The sequence below is a fragment of the Hipposideros armiger genome, unplaced genomic scaffold (assembly GCF_001890085.2).
Source record: "Hipposideros armiger isolate ML-2016 unplaced genomic scaffold, ASM189008v1 scaffold_540, whole genome shotgun sequence".
Lineage (NCBI taxonomy): Eukaryota > Metazoa > Chordata > Mammalia > Chiroptera > Hipposideridae > Hipposideros > Hipposideros armiger.
In genome coordinates, this window is record NW_017731890.1 from 568,263 (window position 1) to 587,452 (window position 19,190).

The following is a 19,190-nucleotide window of genomic DNA, read 5'->3' on the forward strand; positions in this document are numbered from 1 at the left end:
ATGACTCCATGTAGAAAACTATCAAAATGAGGCTACACTGTATCAACTTTATTAACTGAATTAACAGATCTTAGTTTCTGAGATTCTCACACAAATCAGCATAATACCCTTAAGGTAAATGAATCATTCTTGCCACCTAAAGAAAATGTGTCCCATATTCAGAGTCACAGCACAGAATCTGGAATCTGATAGAAGCAGTTTAACCACCCAGGAGCAATTCTCAAAGTTGGCTGCATTTTGAAATAACTGGAAAGCTTTTAAATACCTAATTGTTCAAGCTGCACTCCAGTAAGCAGCGAAGTTTGAAAAGGCACTGACACCAAAAACTTGGGAGGAAATGGCTGCTTTCCAGCTAATCGATGGATTAGAGGTGTGCTGCCTTCCAACAACATGAGCAGTGAGCTTCACTAAGAACTGTTATGAGCCCACTTGGTATTAAAGGAGTTTGAGGCTACCTGCCAAACTTAGGGGAGAAGACACAAACCTGAATATATGGAGGGAAAATAGTATCTCAAACTGAATGCCAGAAAAAAAAAATAAATAAAAGCACATAAAAATAAAGCTTTAAAATCTTATCCCAAAATTTGTTAGAAGTTGATGTTAATAAGAGTCAAGTTCCCACTGGTAAATATCTAAAACGTAAGAGTCGGAGGGAAAATAACAACCCTCAGGCTGGCTTGTGAAGGGTTTTTGTCTGTTTAATACATCTGAAAAGAATGCATATACAAAGAATTGAGACATGAGAAAGCATTGGTTCAACACTAATGAATCTACAAGAATTAGGATTTGGGGAAGGTGGAGATGATTACCTAAACATTTTTAAAAACTGGAAACTGCAACCAAAATAAGCTCATAAAATCCCTATTAACACTTATGAAGAGTCTTCATAAGACTCTCCCCGTGACTTTTATTAAACTAGAGAGCCCCAATTGGCTGCTCTAGAGTTCCTCATGCAAAACAGAAATAAGGGGATTCCCCTGACTGGACCCCATGTTGTTAAATGTTCTCCCCACCCCCACCCCATCCCTAGCTTCTTAATGAAGCAGGTCTCCATCCTCATAACTTGAAAGAGGATGTGAATCATTCCACAGACATCTGTCTTCTAGCACCACCCCTCATATATACCAGGTCTTCAGTTGTGTTCTAGGAACACCATATCATACACTATTAAGCTGCACTTCTATGCTGAGCATATAAGACAATGACTGACAGGGAAAAAAACTGTTGTTTTTTTTTAAATTATGCACTCAATCTATTTGGTGCATTTCAAAGGTGCAATACTTTTCTTCATTTTATCAGTAAAAGAAGTTAAAAATTAACTTCACAAAAAAAAATCGGCAAATGGCTAACAAATTTCCTTGAAAGTCACAGTCACATATATAGCGCATCCTAGAAAAGAGGAGGGGCAAGACAGGTTCCACCCACTCTCATAAGTTTCATCAAATACTGGACCTACTCAAGGGTGGAGAGAAAAGGCAACTTTCAAAAAGGAGTATGTTATTAAATGAGGCATTTACTATACTCCTTCCTAAGAGCACCAGGTGGGGAACATGTTTTCTAAACGAGATCAAGGAAGTGGAATGTGAATCACTCCATCCTCCTCCCCCTTAAGGGCTGTCTAATGGTTAATGAATTTTTAAAAAATGACTAAATAAAAACAAACCCCACACACACTCCCCCCCCAAAAAAAAAAAAAAAACAACAACAAAAAGAACAAAACAGCACTAGATGTCCCAGATTACTCTCCCGGGTGGAACCCAGGAGCAGCTTCAATACCCAAATTAGTCTGTTACAGAGTCATCACAAGCATGCCTTGCTTTTTAACAAAAAACAAACAAACAAAAAATTGAAACGACAAAACAAAAACTAGTACTGATCACTTTTCTGACAATACACAATTACTCAAAATTAACTAGTACTGAGAGGGGGAAAGGGGCCATACCTATGGGCCTTGTCTCACACGAGTGCATGAGGGTAGGTGCAGGGCATTTGACATTATTGCAAAAACAAATTTTAATTTTAATCTTTAGTTTGATTTAAACATTGCTTTTAGTATGATGCCGACACCAGATGTGCAGAAAGGACTCTGGAGAGATCTCATAGCAGCACACACCTGCGGCTCTTCTTCGGTTCTGGAGGCTCCAGGGCAGCCAGTATTGCTTCGTCAAATACATTCTTTAGGCCTTTCTGAAAAGGGGTAGAAAGAAAAAAACGGGCAGTCTGATTTTCAGTATAACAAAGTTGAAGATCAAATTAAAAACATTCAAACCCCAAGAGTTGGCAAAGAACGAAACATGAAAAACAACCCTGAATCTCAACACAATCATCTCACTTCACCAAATTTTGTCCAGGCAGGGCCCTGGAAGGATCCAGCAAGTCAGGAGCAGAGGAGGAGATATTCATGAGGGGAGACAGTGGTTCTCTGAGAAAGCGTTTTGCAGACCAATGTATGTCACAAGAAGCAAACAAGCACATGTGTCATTTGCTCATTCAATGAGTCTTGTAATGTGCTGCTGAAACACTTTACATAAAAACAAGTGAAGCAGCTCTGCATTCAAATGAAACAGCTGGATATGGAACAGGATTGAGAGGATGGGCACTGGGCAGTGGCATCCTTATTATATGGAAGGCGCAGGCAAAGATGGAAAGAGCAATTACAGTGGCTGCATCAAAGATATTCACTCTGAACTCCCTTTATCCCACCAGAGCCAAGGGGGTTCAAGGAAGCAAAAATTTGAGTACCTGATACACACGTAAAACTACAGCCAGTCAGTGCAACAGGAATAAAGCTTCACCAGGCATTTATACAAACAATTGTATATTTTTAATTTCAAAATTTGAAGGTAACCACAATTGTATGTTTCCCTCACAACAATAAAATCAGAAGCAGGAAAATACAAACGTGGCAGCTTTACATCTCAACATTAACAAACCTTAAGTCAACTGTTAAAATGGATGCTATTCTTAAAAGATAATGTAACAAATAATCTCATAAAGCAGTAGCAGATACATCAATATCTTTCCCACCCCAAACTGACAAATACTCCACTACAGAACACACAGCCAAAGCAATAGCAACACAAAGCTTCACTGCACAAAGGAAAACCAGAAAAGAATCCTCCCTTCCCCATTATACTCTACTAGCAGGTCACCCTTTTTCCATAAAGTTTGTCATGCAATTACAATTAACAATTGATCATAAGAGTTAAATGATGTTTGTATTATTTTCTCCATCTAGAACTAAGATCTAGAAGTGTTAAAACTCTTCTTATTTTCTCCAAGAGGACATTCTTAATGCCAGACCAAGTTCCCTTTTGCAACAGTAATCCAAACCAAAAAGCTCTGCGCATCAGGCAACTCAAGCAGCAGAAAGTAAACAAATCCAACTTGACTACTGATCACAAAAAATAGTCTATGAGATATTGCATTCTTGATCAAAAACTAATACAGAGGTTGCTCTAAGGTGATGAGTAAAAAGACGCAGAGGCTTTCAAACAGGATGGTTTTATTCCTTTGTTTTTAAACGATCTTTCTACAGTAGTGGGACAGGAAGCAGCAGCAAAGAGGGGGAGGAGAAAACAGTTTAGAATATACAGCACTTCCTTTTGGGTTGAGTTTCCGGAGGCTCGAGGGCAGCTAGGATAGCCTCATCAAACACATTCTTCAGACCTCTCTACAAGACAGAGGGGAGGAGAGAGAACAGCAGCCAGGTTAGAGGATTAGAAAGACTAGCAGATACAATAGCAGTCTGGATTAAATGAGCTGAGTTCACAGAAGCACATGCCTTTAGAGAAATAACAGCCAGAAAAAATAGGTCTTAAGGTGATCATTGGGAGAAACAGAAACTTCTTACCTCAAAAAAGGTTAACTGAGCAAGAAAGCAGTTTTTATGAAATGCCATATGTTAACTTCTAAAACAATCACACTTTGAAATCTAATAGCACAACAATTTAATGAAAATAACGCCAGGAGAGAAAAATGAAATGTGAACACAAAAACAGATGCATTTGTATAATTAAGCCTTGTAAATTTCCCAGTATTTCTAATGATAAGAATGGCACGCACATTTTGGAATCTATTACAATTTCAGGCTTCTGTGGATTCAGCCCCTGAATAACTGAAGGACACAATAGCAGACTAACAAGCATGCTACATGTTTCTAGATTCAATATCATATCTGGATGGGATTAGTCAGGATTTCAGAGTAAACCAGTTTCCCAACAAAAACGTTCAGATATTTAGAACAAGTGTTAATTGTTCAACAGTACCAACTGGAATAGCTTAAAGAACAGACTCTAGAAACAGCATACACTTCAGTTATTCAGTAATGTTATCAGAGCAAGTAACCACCACCCGAGTCATAGGAAAACAAAGAATGGGGTCTTAGAATGAGTTTTAGCAAGCAGTCCAGTGCTTTAAGGTGTCTGCATGGGCATCAGAGCATAAAAGCATGGAGTGAAAACAAAAAATATTCTCAGATCTACAGGGATTATGATGCAGAAATACACTTACACCTCAGCCAGCACTCCAACATGACAGTGTGACTCAGTAGCACTGGTACGTTGGGCCCAGGTCTACGGATTCACCTAAACTCACCAAAATCTGAAGCCACAGGTTTACCACCCAAAGGAATTTCACATGTTCTTTAGTTCAGTTTGATCCCAAACAAAAATTTTCCCAAAGTCCCAGAACACAGCTCCAGTAACAAGTGCCAGCCCCAAACTACCCCCGGTGTTCCCACCCCCACTCTACCCCTACCGTGGCATCCCAGAGGACTGGAACCTACACATTCTATTGGGTACAAAATAAATGAGAAATAATAACTATTTAAAAAGAAGCAAAGAGGTTAAAAAGTTTTCTTCTTTCCACATCTTTTACAAAGTAGAAATGTTAAACAAAAGTTAATAGTCTCTTAGGGGCCGGCCGAGTGGCTCAGCTGGTTAAGAGCTCACTCAAGAATTTGAGCAACAGCAGTTCAATTCCCGGCCCGAGCTGAGTTGCCGTTGAGCTGCCAGCAAGTGGCAGAATGGCTCAGCTAAAACAAACAAACAAAACCCGAAAGTTAATGGTCTCAAATTCTTTCTACATATCTAGGAGCAAATTCTGGCCATCAAATATAAAAGGATGAAGGGAGAACGGAAAGGGAAATACATTTTATAAGGAAAAGAAGTGAAGGACCACTATTAGAAACTGGGGCATCCCTTAATGACACAAATCCTTTCTTGTTTATTGACAGAGATCAACTAATCCCCTTCAAAACAAAACTAATCTTTGCTTTACTCAAACCATCTGATTCAAGAGTTCAGTTTTAGAGGAATTAACAATCTGGAGTCCTAAATGTTCTAGCTCTCAAACATGACCAGAGACCCCACTTTCTATCTTCTCCTCCTCTTATGACTTCTCCAAAACTTGAAATGTGGTAACAAAAATATAGTTGCTAAGACCTTTTCAAATTCTTATTCTCTGCAAAGTGACTTACTATATAAACCTGGTTCATACTACAAAAAAATTTTATGGGCGCATCCAACTCTCTAAAATAAGCTTCATCGGTGACCTAAAATCGAGACACACAGGGCCTGCATGCCTCCACTTGCCCCCAAGGCAACCCATATTTAGAGAAAAGGGGTGTGCAACATATGCACATATTAGTTATAATCTGACACATGCTCCACACACATCTTTCCCCCACACACACACATACAATTTTTTGAGGACTGTAGCAAAACACAGAAGCATCAGGCATTTTTTTTAAAATCTCAGCCAGTATTATGTGTGAGAAGATGTAAAATTTTCTTTAATTTTAAATATCTGCTTTTACAATAGAACGAAACTGCTAAGGAAAACTGGGTTTGGGAGAATGTTAGGCCTTGAAGTTATTTTGTGGAATATCCAGATAGTCATGAAAATATTACCTTTAAATATCCAGCCTAGTGCTAAACTGGCTATTATTAAACTATGTCTAGGCCCTACATACTAAATACCTAGTACATACATAATATGTAACTGAATGTGCCATTTACCTTATTATACATACGAGTATAATCAAGATTAACGTAATTTTTTTAAAAACCCTCTTCCCTTCAAACTTGCCCTATTTTAATTAGACATGTTTGCTCGTTGTCAAAACATCATCGAAACACCAGTACCTGCAAAATAAAAGGGTTCTGTGCTAATTATTTCCACAGTTATTTCCTCTGCCCCCAGAACAGAGAACCAGGCAGGAAAACCAGTCAGCAATAACCATGAAGGTGGAGATGAAACCATGCAGGTCAGTTACAACTCTCACTCTAAAATACTTTAACGTTGCTCCCTGTCCTCAGAATCTGATGTTTCCCATCAAGCTATGAGAAGAGTTCCAATGAATCATTCAGAAAGCGACAGAGCAAAGAGAGGACCACAGGGTGAAGGGGTGCCTCCAAAAACATAAGAATAGAGACACTACATTAAGCATGCTTGAAAAATAGCCAAGGCAACATCCTCTAACATGAAAGTCTATTACGATTAATTTCCTATCCAGCTGAATTACCCCAGAAACAGTACAGCAGCAATTGTCACAACTGACAAGATCAGATCTATTTAGTTGAAAATTTAAGTCTCTGGGGGCAGGGGAAAATCATACACATATTTTCTTGTAAATCAGTGCCAACCTAGACCTTCCTGTAATTTTTTTTAAAACACAATCCCTGACCTCTACAAATGAGTCGGGACAACAGGGGAGCTGACCAACACAAGAGCTTTACCTAAAGACTAAAAATTTTCTCCATAAACACAGACTTCTGGCCAAAGAATCTACGCTATGAAGCTGATTATAGTTTTCCCAGGCAGCTCTCTTGCTCACTGTAGGCCGATATTAGAAAGAACCCCCCGAATCCTAACGCTCTGAGAAACAGTTCAGCTGTCACTAAGCGCAGGGCTCCGCCCAGTCCTCACCTGTGTGAGTGCAGAACACTCCACGTACTTGACAGCCTTCAGGTCCCGGGCCAGCTTTTCAGCAGTCTCTGGAGTGATAGGCTTCTGTTTGTTCTTGGCAAGTTTCTCAATAGTAGAGGGGTCATCTCTGAGATCAATTTGGGTCCCAACAAGCAAGAAAGGAGTCTTTGGACAGTGGTGAGTTATCTCAGGCACCCACTAGAGAAAAGGCATTTTTAAAAATACACCTTTGTTAATCCACAAGCCTCTAAAGCAGCGGTTCTCAACCTTCCTAATGCCGTGACCCCTTAATACAGGTTCCTCATGTTGCGGTGACCCCCAACCATAAAATTATTTTCGTTGCTACTCTATAACTATAATTTTGCTAATGTTATGAATCGTAATGTAAATATCTTTTTGTTTTGCGATGGTCTTAGGCGACCCCTGTGAAAGGGTCGTTCGACCCCCAAAGGGGTCACAACCCACAGGTTGAGAACCGCTGCTCTAAAGCTATTTACAAGTCAGTAGAAGTTCTGTGACAACCTTTTTCAGGACGAGAATATCTGATCAACTCACCTTTTCTTTCACATTTTCAAATGAGGATGGAGAGACCACTGAAAAACAGACTAGAAAAACATCTGTTTGTGGGTAACTCAGCGGTCGTAATCTATCATAATCCTCTTGCCCTAGGGGGAAAAATTTGGAGAAATCAGCAATTAAATCTTGATTTTAGTCCTCATAGCATTAAAATCACCAGTCAACAGATTAAGTAGACAGCTAACAGCACAGTGATCATTAATGAGAAAGCAGCTTATTTATCTAACAAAATGTATGATTTTATAATATACTATTTGAGAATATTCTCACTCGGCTAAATTCTATTTAATATTTCAAATCCTTAGAACAACAATGAATTTGTTATGTATTATTTGCTTTATTACTAGTTTGTAGTTTTCAATCTTTGTGTCCATTAGCAACCCAACTATAATGTAATAAACACAATAAACTGTTGCTACAGAAATGGTTAAAAAAAAAAAAAATCAACCCTACTCAAATCTGGTAAAGAAACAATCACAATGCAACCATCTAAGGAAACAAAAATCTCAGTGAAGTCCAGTTGACAAAATCCATTGCTCATTCATGACTACAAAGCAGGTTCACATGTTTAGTTAGCATGTGCATATAAGACCACGTTCTGAAATTAAGAACACCTAAGAAAAAATTCAGCAAGAATCAATTCGGCTAAATCTATAGGGAGAAATTCTGGTGAAAATAAGAATATCTGTATGGTCTAAAAGATTTGTTTATAAACTGCAAGGGGGAAAATATAACTACTTTGTGAAGAAATCAGATATCACCTTGACTGAGTTATCAAAATTACCATTACCAATGAGTGGCAGATGAATATCATGTCCTCTAGATTTATATCCTAAGAAAGACATATCACTACTGTAGTATTCCAAGCGAACAGCACAACCTGAATCATGAGGAAACACAGACCAAACCCAAAATAAGGAACATTTTATGAGGGGAGGAGGGAGAGAAGATGGACCCATATTCTATAAAAATAATGTCATGAAAGACCAAAAAAAAGAAGCTGATGAACTGAGCCAATTAAAAGAGACTAAAGACATGACAACTAAATGCAATACATGGTCCTATACTGAAAGCAGAAAAATTGGACCTGGATCAATTGACAAAACTGGAATGTAGATGTTAAAGTATTGTATCAATGTTAAATTTCCTGACTGTAGTTACACAAGAACATCTCTATTCTTAAGAAATACATACTTATTAAAGGCTAAATAGCTATGACGTATGCAACTTACTCTCAAATAGATCGGGGGGGGGGGGGGAAATTAATGTGCATGTATGTTTAAAGAGAGTTAATAAAGCAAATAGGGCAAAACGTTAACAATTGGTAAATCAGGTTAAAGTGTATATGGGGGCTCCTGGTACTATTCTTTCAACTGTCCTGCAGGCTTGAAATTAGTTTCAGATAAGAAGTTTTTTTAAATAGCCATACACATTTTCAAAATGCGTGGGGAGGGGAGGAGTCGAAGGAGAAGGACTTCACACTCCAACTTCAAAACAGGTATAGCAATCCTATGTATTTAAAAAATGTTAAGTATTTAATGCCAATGTACTCTGTACACTTAAAAATTGTTAAAATGGTAAATTTTGTTACATATATTTTACCACAAAAAAATTTTTTTAAAGGGGTGAATAAGGAAAGTTAAATATTTTGTATGCTAGTGAATATTTTTTTTGGCCACCATTGAGAAAGAATACAAGAATTTAGGATAGCTATCAAAAGGTGATAAATATAACTGTTACTAAATATAACTGTAAGAGTTGCAGCCAGAAGTGAGATAGGAAGAATTCTATAAAAAGAATTCAGAACAAAATAACACAGTCAACAACAGAATAAATACAACCAAACAGGTTCAAGAAGTCAGAGGCCATCTAAGGGGAGAATGAAAGCTTTAGAGGAAAGAAAACTAAGTTAATGGTATAACTTGAACCAGGGACAGGAACTCTGAGATTAGGGGCTTTGGAGAAGGGAATGGAGTGTCCTCCAGTGTGTCAAAGACAGAAGGTTCATTCTGGATACATACAGCCCCAGGTCTCCAATACCTGTCAAAAAAGATCTCTGGCTTATATTGACCTCAACCAATTGAGATGGAAACCCCTCAATTTGCCTGGGATGGTAAAATTATTTAATGAATGTCTTTTAACTCCCCGAAAGATTCAGAATCTAATAGAGATATGAAATAAATCAAATACTATTATTGTCAATTTTAAATTACATTCAGGGGGCCAGCCAAGTGGCTCAGTTGGTTTAGAGTTGGCTTAAGAGCGTGAGTTCTGAGCAAAAGGGCCGCCAGTTCGATTCCCACATGGGCCAGTGACACTAAGCCCGAGCTGAACTGTCGCCGAGCTGCCAACAGCAGGATGGCTCAGCTGGTGTAACAAGACTGCCTGCTCGATGGTGGGTTACACCCATCTGCAACTAAGACTGAACTCGGCACCTTCAGCTGAGCTGCCACCCGGATGGCTCAGTGGATAGGGTGTGAGCTCCTAACAACAAAGCTGCTGGTTTAACTCCCGCATGGGATGGTGGCTATGCCCACATGCAACTAAGATTGAGCACAGCACCTAGAGCTTAGAGGCCACGAGCTGCCGGGGAAGCCAGATGGTGACTGGCACCCTCCACAACGAAGACTGAAGAACAACAACTTGGCTGGTCCCCTCCCCCAATTCCCCAATAAAATCTTTAAAAAATAAATAAATAAAATAAATAAGTTACATTTAGGAATAACCTATCCTTATTTAAGACTCGGTGTCTATAATATTTAAAATAATATGCCATATTAAAGAACTTGATAGGTCAGTTTTCTGACTCCAACTTAAAATGTGTAACTGAGTAACTGATCTTAAACTGGGGGGTTTTTTATTGAAAATGTTAAGAATTTAATGAAGGCTGTAAATAACACTGTTTAAAGTAAATTAAAACAAATACAAGAAATCATAAGTTATCAGGCTTATTAAAGTTATGAATGTAAAAACTTGGGAATGCTTCACCTGCCAGGTCAAGCAAACCGAACTGTTTAAAATAGAAAACTGAATACATTAAATTTATAAATGCAGTTTAAAGAGCTGGAAGACATTTCACTCAGTTGTAAATGAGACTGATTAGGATTAAATAAAGTCTTGTCAACCTAACTTAAATAAATTAATATTAAAGGACTCTTGGTCACCTTAAGAATGACTTGTTAAAACTATTTTAATAAAAAATTTGGTTAAGTTGTGCAACTAAATTTAAGGGCTTACCTACTTCAAGCTATTTACTGAAGAGAAATAAAATAAGTCCACACAAAGACTTGTATACAAATGTTCACAGCACCATTATTCACATAGCTTAAAACTGGAACTCAAATATCCGTCAACTCATAAATGGATAACCAAATTCTGCTATATTCATAGAATAAAATACTTACTCAACAATAAAAAAACTATTTATTGGTACACACAACATAGATAAATCTCGGAAACATTATGTAAAGTGAAAGAAATCAAACACAAAAAGACTACACATTGTATGATGCCATTTATATGAAATTCTAGAAAAGCCAAACTAGAGTGACAGAAAGATCTGTGGCTGCCTGCGGCCAGGTCAAGAGAAGGGACTGACTGCAAAGGGCACAGGAACTTTTTAGGGTCATGTATCTTGATTATGATGGAGGTTACATGACTATATATAGTCAGCAAAATTAATCAAAATGAGTGAATTCTATGGTATTATACTTCAATAAAGCTAAAAATAAAATACTGATTAAAACTTACAAGCTTATAAAAATAAGCTGACATTTGTAAACAAAATTTAAAATGAATTTTCAACCCCAAGTAGCCATAAATTGTCTTTTCTCTACATATAGATTGCCTCCAAGATCACACATAAAACAGAAAAATCCTTCAACTATAATGAGATACAGGCCATTATTTTTATTTTCTCTATTTTCCAAGTTTCCTCTAATAACTATTACTCTTATAATTTTTAATTCATAAGAACTTTAAAGGCCTAAGACACCATTAGAAAGCCACTGATCTCTAAACTTAATTAGGTGCTACTGTCTCTCCATTTTACCCTTCCAACTGAATCTAGACAGCTCCTCAAGGTAGGCAGTGTAATACACTCCACAAAAGCAATGTCAGCTGGCAGACAGTGAGGGGGTAACTCAAAAAAGTGAAAAATTTAGATTTCCTACATACTAAAAAGATCACTTTCTGAAATTTTCCTTTGGCCAAATGAGCTCAAAATAATTTCTGACAGAGAAATCAGAAATTAAGATGTACAGCCACTGTTAAAACAAGGAAGTAACACTGAGGAATTAGGTATACTTGTTATTCCTTTAATTAGAAAAGTTGACCACAAAGGTAAATGTAAGCTAGATATTGGTTCACCCTCAAAATACTTCCAAATGTAATATAAAATAACAAGCTACGATGTATCCTAAGAAGCTATCTGTACATGTATTACATAGACCTACTAAAGAGCCTTCAAATTTCAGGGAGTGATAATACAGCTTGCCTAAGGTGCTCTGCTCTCACCCTACTTTATCTCCCTCTGCACCATCCACCCAGGGTAATCCAAACTCCTATGTGACATTCCCGGTCTGGGAGGGCCTCTTGGTCAAGCAGCAACCATCATGACATTCAATCCTGCTATTAACAAAAGGAAAGAGGTTTGCTAATGTGCTAGTTTCCCAAAAAAAAAAAGACAAACAACCAGCAAGTCATAGTTACAGACCAAAACATAAAAGACATCAAGTTTTCACCTGCAGTATCAAAAAGTCCAAGAGTATATGGCTCTCCACCAATCATAACTGTGACTGCATAGTTGTCAAAAACCTAAAAACACAAAAACACAACATTGTTAGTGGGCAAGGGGTGGTGAAAATGGTATGGGACAACTCTTTTGCTACGGCAGTTATTTCCTTCCTAAGACTTAGTCCTCTTTCAGTCCATCTTCCTCATACAACCAACCTTGCATGACCTAAATGGTTCTTAGAAAAAGTGACTGACAGGAGGCGTGTTCTGGAGTATCTGCTCAGCTCCCAGCAGCCTGGATAAAAAAACCACTTAAGGATTAGAAGTTTCACAGGAGCTGAGTCCCTAGCTATACAAAACGATCCTGCTCAAGTTTGAAACTTTTGAGATAGTAGTTTCAAGTTTAACTCAATGTTCAATCTGATTTCGGAGAAATTATTTCTTCATAGACCATGTCCTTTTAATCTAGAATTAAAATCGCCTAGATCCATGATAACCATTTTCCCTTTAGGGTTCAAGACAAGCAGAGCCTTGTTACCAACAGACCCATTAGAGAGAGACAAAGGTTCCCTCAAGGTACTCAAGCAGTATCCAAGAAAAGGCTGGCAGACTGTTGGGATTTCATGAGTAAAACTCATGAGTACAAACCACATGACCTAAGATACCTTCTTTGACTAGATGCTTTATTTGTAAATAGACTGTAAAACCCATAACAAACTCAATATAGACTAATAGTGGTTGTACTTATCTGTGAAAATGGGAGGTAACGGTGCTAAATGGAAAATGACCCAATACTAATTTCACAGATGCCTCTGAATTTACAATTTAAAAGCAATGCTTTCCAACTAGGAGAAGGATGTTACCTTTAAGATCAGCCCTTCTTAACCTTTCAGCTATTCAACACTAATTTTCTGGTTCATGTTTTAATGGGTTAAAATGTTGTTTAATGTGAACAAGAATGGAAGCAAGGGCATGGGGGAAGTGGCAGTTAAAAAAAGTCAGTTCTTGATAATAAGAACAAGGAAATGTAAAGAATGTGGTAAAGCTCTCAAACCATACAGGTTATTTTCTTAAGTCATACCTAACCCTTTCCAGACATACAAACACATACATAAAACACCCACAAGCCCACCTTAAACAGAACACCTAATGACAAAAGTCATTAAAAAAGACTCAGAAATGTTTACGAGAAAATAATTCTGATAGAGACTGAAACACAAAAATTCTAGTTTTCCTCACTCTGAAACAGATCCATGTATCTAAAAGTCCCCTAAAAAAGTCCCTTTCAACCTCAGAATTTCTTTCACATACAATGTCCCCAAATGGGCCAACACAAAAATATAATTTTATATTTAATTATACCTTCAAATTCTCCCCCTACAAGAACCCTAATCTTTCTTCCTATAGCCTTGGGCCTACCTCAATCACTTTACCTGCCTTGGGACATTATAGACTATCAGTTCCAATGAAATTACCAACCTTTAACAAGTCACCCTCTGAACAATGCTCATCTATCTGAAGATTAACCTGAAGTACTCATACATTTTCTTTCTTTTTACTTACAAACAACAGTAATCCCTTATTAATCTACATAGGTGCTACATAACCAATAGCTCACTTAACAGGTGGTTGTTGCCAGGCCAACCCTACTCCCTACTCCCCTATCACCACTGAATGGGCCTCTATGCTAACATAACTATACCACTGGGTTGGTCAAACAACCTGGAACACTGGATCCCCAAATGTGTTCCTTCCTAAGTGAGTGTTACTCTAAACAACTGTCTCTCTCTCACTTCACTCTCTTTGTTACTCCCATTTTCCCTCTGCTTCCAAGGAGCTGATAAAAAGATTTGTGGGAGAGGACCCCCAAAGGCTTCTGTGGGTGTTCTCTTAACAAAAGCAGGTCTTCTCTGTCCCTAAAAACCAGTTTGGAGGTCTACTACTGCTAAGACAACAGCTCCGTAAGATTCTCTTCTGCTCCTTAAGGAGAGTAAGTGTAGTCATACTACTTTCTCTGAAGTTGTAAGACCCCCAAAAAGCATCCCAGAAGACCTCCAAGCACTGATTAATCACTGGCCAAGGTATCAAAAAAAAACAAAAGTCACCTCGTTGCAAGCTGTAGGGCATACTTCTCCAAAATGAGAGCACCACTCTTTAGAATATCTTGTCCTTTGGAGTTTTGTCTCCCAGCACTTCTTGCAAACCCTTTTGTCACCCCTTGTGACTTTCCACTGATTTTTCAGCTGTTTAACTTTAAAGTATATATAATTTACCCATGAGAAGTCAAGGTCTTTAAAAATAGGAAACAAAGGCAGACAACAGAAAAATCGCAGTACACACAAGTTTTCAAAAGGACATCAACTTATGTTTCACTAACAGATGAAGGCCTTTATACTTACAGTCGGTACATACTCAGATGGAAATTTGTTTGTTGTGTAGGATATCAGGAGACATGTTTTACCAACGGCACCATCACCCACCACGACACACTTAATTGTCTGCATTGCTGAAACAGTTTTCTATCCACTTTAAATAGTTCAAATCCAATGATGACCTACAAAAAGATTAAAGATATTTGTTTTATTTATTTGTACTTATATATGCACATTTTTTTCTTCATTTAACAACAGGTTCACTCACTCAGAGCAAGAACAGAACTAGCACCCCAACTACTATGGCTGAAAGAACCTAAAAAGAGAAACAGTGACTTGCTCAAAGTCACAATAGTTAAGTGTCTAGTTTCTGATCCCTTTTGACTTAAGTGGTTTTTTAAAAGTCCAAAGTGGTGTAAAAAGCAGCGTATTTATTTTTGTAATGGAAGAGAAGAGGCTGTTTCAAAATGAATCCCATGTACTGTGTGAAGTACTATTTTGTGAAACTTTTCCTTCTGTTAAATGTGCACACATGCGTGTGTATGTATACATGCAAGTGTACCAGACTGCAATAAAGTTCGCTGCTTTCAAGAATGGTCCATACATACAACCTTAAGAACTGTAGTTACTCAGACTATAACCAACAAGCACCTCCCCCACCCCTGTAACAGATGAGCAACAAGAGGAACTGGGCAAGATCAGGGTGATCCCTTCTCTCAGCAGCTGTTTTAGCACCAGGTTGCCTAGTTACTAATTCAATATTCGTGGCATGAAGAGGCTAAAACCTACATTTTTATAATTATAAAGATCACTCTAAAGCATAATAACTTATAAACAGATATAATTACTTAGTAGTCCTCTATTCTAACAAGATATCTATTACAACAAATACACCAAAGAGTTATAACATTTCATCAATTCTGAGATGCTTAATTTCACATTTAAACATCTCTACAATCAGAACATGTCCTTACTGAAGGTTCCTTACAATCATTACCAGCCATTCACCCCCCCAACCCCCTACATTTTGACATCTACAAAATTGAGATAAATGGCATCTTAGCATCAATGGAAAATTTTAAGTTTTTCTAGAAGAATAAAAAAGAAACACCACCTCCTGTATGCCTATATTTTAAGATAAAGTCCTATTTCATTATAATCCTGAAAGAGTTACAATTTCTTGTCGGCTACAGCTGCCACCTTATTAAACATAAAAATGTTACAGAACCATCTAACTCTGGGTTGGATGCCATGTCTATGTGCTCCTACAGTACCGTTCACAACTCTTAATTATGATTTATAAATGCCTGTTAATATCTTTGTATATACATTAGGAGTAACTTACAGGAAATATACACTCTCTCATTCCTCATCAAAACCATCTTGATTATATTTCTCTTTATTTAACCGCCTTTTAGTCTTTTCCTTCTCTTTTCCCTATAATGCACTAGAGAAGCACTCATACTACTATAGCATTAAAGGTTAAAGATCTTGATCCCATAAACTAAATAACCAAACACGCTGAGTACTAAATTAATTCTACAGAATTATTCTACAAGAATGTCTTTCACTTAATAATAAAGGCAAGAAGAGAAAATAGGAATAGTTGTCTTTTCATGGTTCCTCAGTCCACCTCTGAACAGCAGGATAATGTTCTGCCAAAAAAAACCAAGGTCTTCTATAGAATTTATTTTCAATTCAGAGTGAAGAAACGAAAGGTTAGAGGAGACAGTTCTGATCGTCCTACAGAGTATCTATCTTCCAGGTGCCTACAAATCTATTTCAAGTTCAGTTCTTGTACCTTCTATTTCTCCTAACCATTATTACAAGGTAATTTTTTTTAATGTAGAGTTTACTCATAAACACTGGGGAAAAAGTAATGTTTGATCACTATGGCAGAGGCTGCTAGCTGTCTACCATTTCTTCTTCTCTTCTTTAGTAATAGGATTTTTACCTAAATATATGGCACCTAGTGAAGACTACATTTCCTGGGCAGCTAAACATGACCACTGTGACCAAATTTTGGCAAATGGAAGTGGAAATGATAGATGTAACTTAAGACTAGCCTTAAAAACAAGGGGCAGAGTCTCCCCTGTTCCAGCCTTTAGGCTGGAATGCAGACATGATGGGAGCTGAAGCAGTCCTACTAAACCACAGACAGAAATTACATGCTACCGACGAGTAGCAGTAACACAATCGGAAAGGCCAGCCCTGGATTGCCTTCCAGGACTGTTACATTAGAAAGAAACTTCTCTCTCATTAAGCTGCTAGTATTTTGGATTTCTCTATTACAGCAGAATTGAAATCCTGATTACTATACTTCAAAGACTCTAAGACAACAATGAATGATTTTAAAACACATCCTAAATTCAGAGGAATTAAATGTGGGAGAAAATGCCTTAGAACCAATAAAATTATAGTAATATTTGAATTTATCAAGTAACTTTACAGTAAACTTGACTGCTTTTGAGACTTTGTCTCGAAAACATCTAATATAAATTCTATTTTTAAGTTTTAATGGTGGTTGAAGTCAAATTAATTGTCATACCTAAATATAAAGCTCCTTATCTTCATTCTGTATCAGGTATTCACTTTCAAGACGTAACCCATACTAACAAGCAAACAAAATCAATCTGCTGTTTATAAACTCGAAATGTCTAGTAAAGGAAGAGCTATTGTTTCTTGAAATTTTCATTTAAATTCCCTAGGGGATAAAGAAGAATAAATTGAAAACAAAAAGTCTCCATGGTTAAAGCCCTGAATATGATTGCCACAAGGCTAAAATCACAAACTTTCACAAGCTGTCATGGAGGAGGTTAGAGCTCGTCTAAAACATTCCAAAAGAAAAAGAAAGCTATGTTAATAAATGTATTAAAGGAGAATTTACATCTGATTCTTTCTGAATTACTCTTTCATATTACAGATACATTCTGAAATTCCATCAAAATGAACTGTCTTAAGGAGACCATTCACAAACGGCAACCTTAGAATATGTACTGATCTTTTGTGTGTGTGTAGTGGAAACCTTAAATGCAGAACCTCTCTCTCCCATACTAGTGTAAGAAAATGTTAAAATGAGATCATTCTAGCCATCAGGAAACTTCCAACTATTGAGTAGAACAGACAGATACAACACAATTTGTATTAGAAGAAATTCACAGTGGAAGTTTAGAAACAAAGGTAATAATATTTCAAAATGGCTCATCAGTTTTATCCTTCAAAAGTGTAATTTTAAAAAATATTTCTGCATTCTTAAGCACAAATTCATTACAATGAAATGCCAAATTTTCTAAGGGCAATCTTTAAGAGTTTTCCATGGAAGGTAATGGGTAAATAGAATTTGTGTAAGAGAAATGAGCTCTGCATACAGTTTGGTTAGATCATTAAACAAACATTGTAACTTTGAGAACTTTCAGAAATCTCTCTTTTCTGAGTAGGAAAAACAACCCCCAAACCATCAGGCCTTTCTTGTATGTCCTACACCAAGCTGGAAAGAATATCCAAAATACATAAACTTAATACATAAAATAACTTTTTCTAACTTTGAAGTCAGAAAAATCTCTGGGTTTTAATCTCTGCATAGCACTTACTAGTGACCTGGTCAAGTTTCTTAATCGTTTTTTGCCTCAATTTTCTCATTTGTAAAACAGTACTAATTATATCAAAATCTCACACAGTTGTTATAAAGATTAAATAATATAAAAAGCCCTAGTTCACAGCACATATCCAATATACATGAAGTCCTCTACCAAGAATGACAATTAAATCAATCCCACCACATCTTTTTTCATTCAATGGGCCAAAACTTAACACTACTTCCTTGTTTCTTTTCATGCTTTGCACATAGCAGGCACAACAAAAACACAGGTTAAAATGAACTGAATGTATTTGCTATTTGGCTAATGACACAAAAATGAAGAAATCCACCCAAATATTTCTTCTTCACTTGAAGACTCTTGTATTATTTCTTTCTGTATTTACAGAGTAGCCCCTAAAACCAAGTTATCTAGCAGGTGTTAACAAAATAAATTAGGTATGAGACGAGACCCATCACTATCTTTAAACATGAAATTAAATGTTTTTGTAGTTTACAAATCATCAATGCCTACATGCAAACTACCACAAATCTGATGACAGTTGTTACATTTTATAATCTTTTTCCTGTTAAGCTTGAATTCAGTCTTTAATCAGCAATTCCAAAATTATCACCTCAGACCACCAGAATGAGAATTACGGTGGAATGGGTTTAACAATTCAGATTCCTGGGCCTCACCCCAAATCTAATAAATCAGAACTCAATACTCCTATGTAATTCTAATGCACTATGAATTTAAAGAACCACTGTACTATATGAGAGCAAAACAAGAAATGCCAGTAACACAAGGATCTAAACTAAGCATTACTGACATTTTAGGCCACCTAGAAAGTAAGTTTCTTAAAGTAGAATCCAAATTATCGATACGAATTAGCTCTATCATCTGGGCACTTTACATATTTAGTAATGAAAAACTCATGTGTGATACTGAGAGATCATGAACTAAGATACTTCAGAGGTGCTTCAACCTAAAAGTATTTTCA

At 37.0% G+C, this 19,190-nt stretch overlaps 1 protein-coding gene across 2 annotated transcripts in view; it reads right to left on the reverse strand.

Annotated features, from left to right (window-relative positions):
- Positions 1–673: 673 nt before the first annotated feature.
- CDC42 (cell division cycle 42) overlaps positions 674–19,190 on the reverse strand; it is a 39,205-nt gene continuing 20,688 nt past the window's right edge. Inside the window, exons 2-6 of one of the 2 annotated variants that reach the window (XM_019668838.1) lie at positions 14,640–14,794; positions 12,249–12,321; positions 7,486–7,595; positions 6,931–7,128; positions 674–2,187 (exon numbers count right to left, since the gene is read on the reverse strand). In XM_019668838.1, the coding sequence (XP_019524383.1) occupies positions 2,098–2,187; positions 6,931–7,128; positions 7,486–7,595; positions 12,249–12,321; positions 14,640–14,744 (576 nt within the window). In that variant the 5' untranslated portion in view covers positions 14,745–14,794 and the 3' untranslated portion in view covers positions 674–2,097. Of the gene's footprint in view, positions 2,188–2,805; positions 3,674–6,930; positions 7,129–7,485; positions 7,596–12,248; positions 12,322–14,639; positions 14,795–19,190 lie in introns of those variants that run through there. The other variant, XM_019668839.1, reaches the window with a different exon arrangement.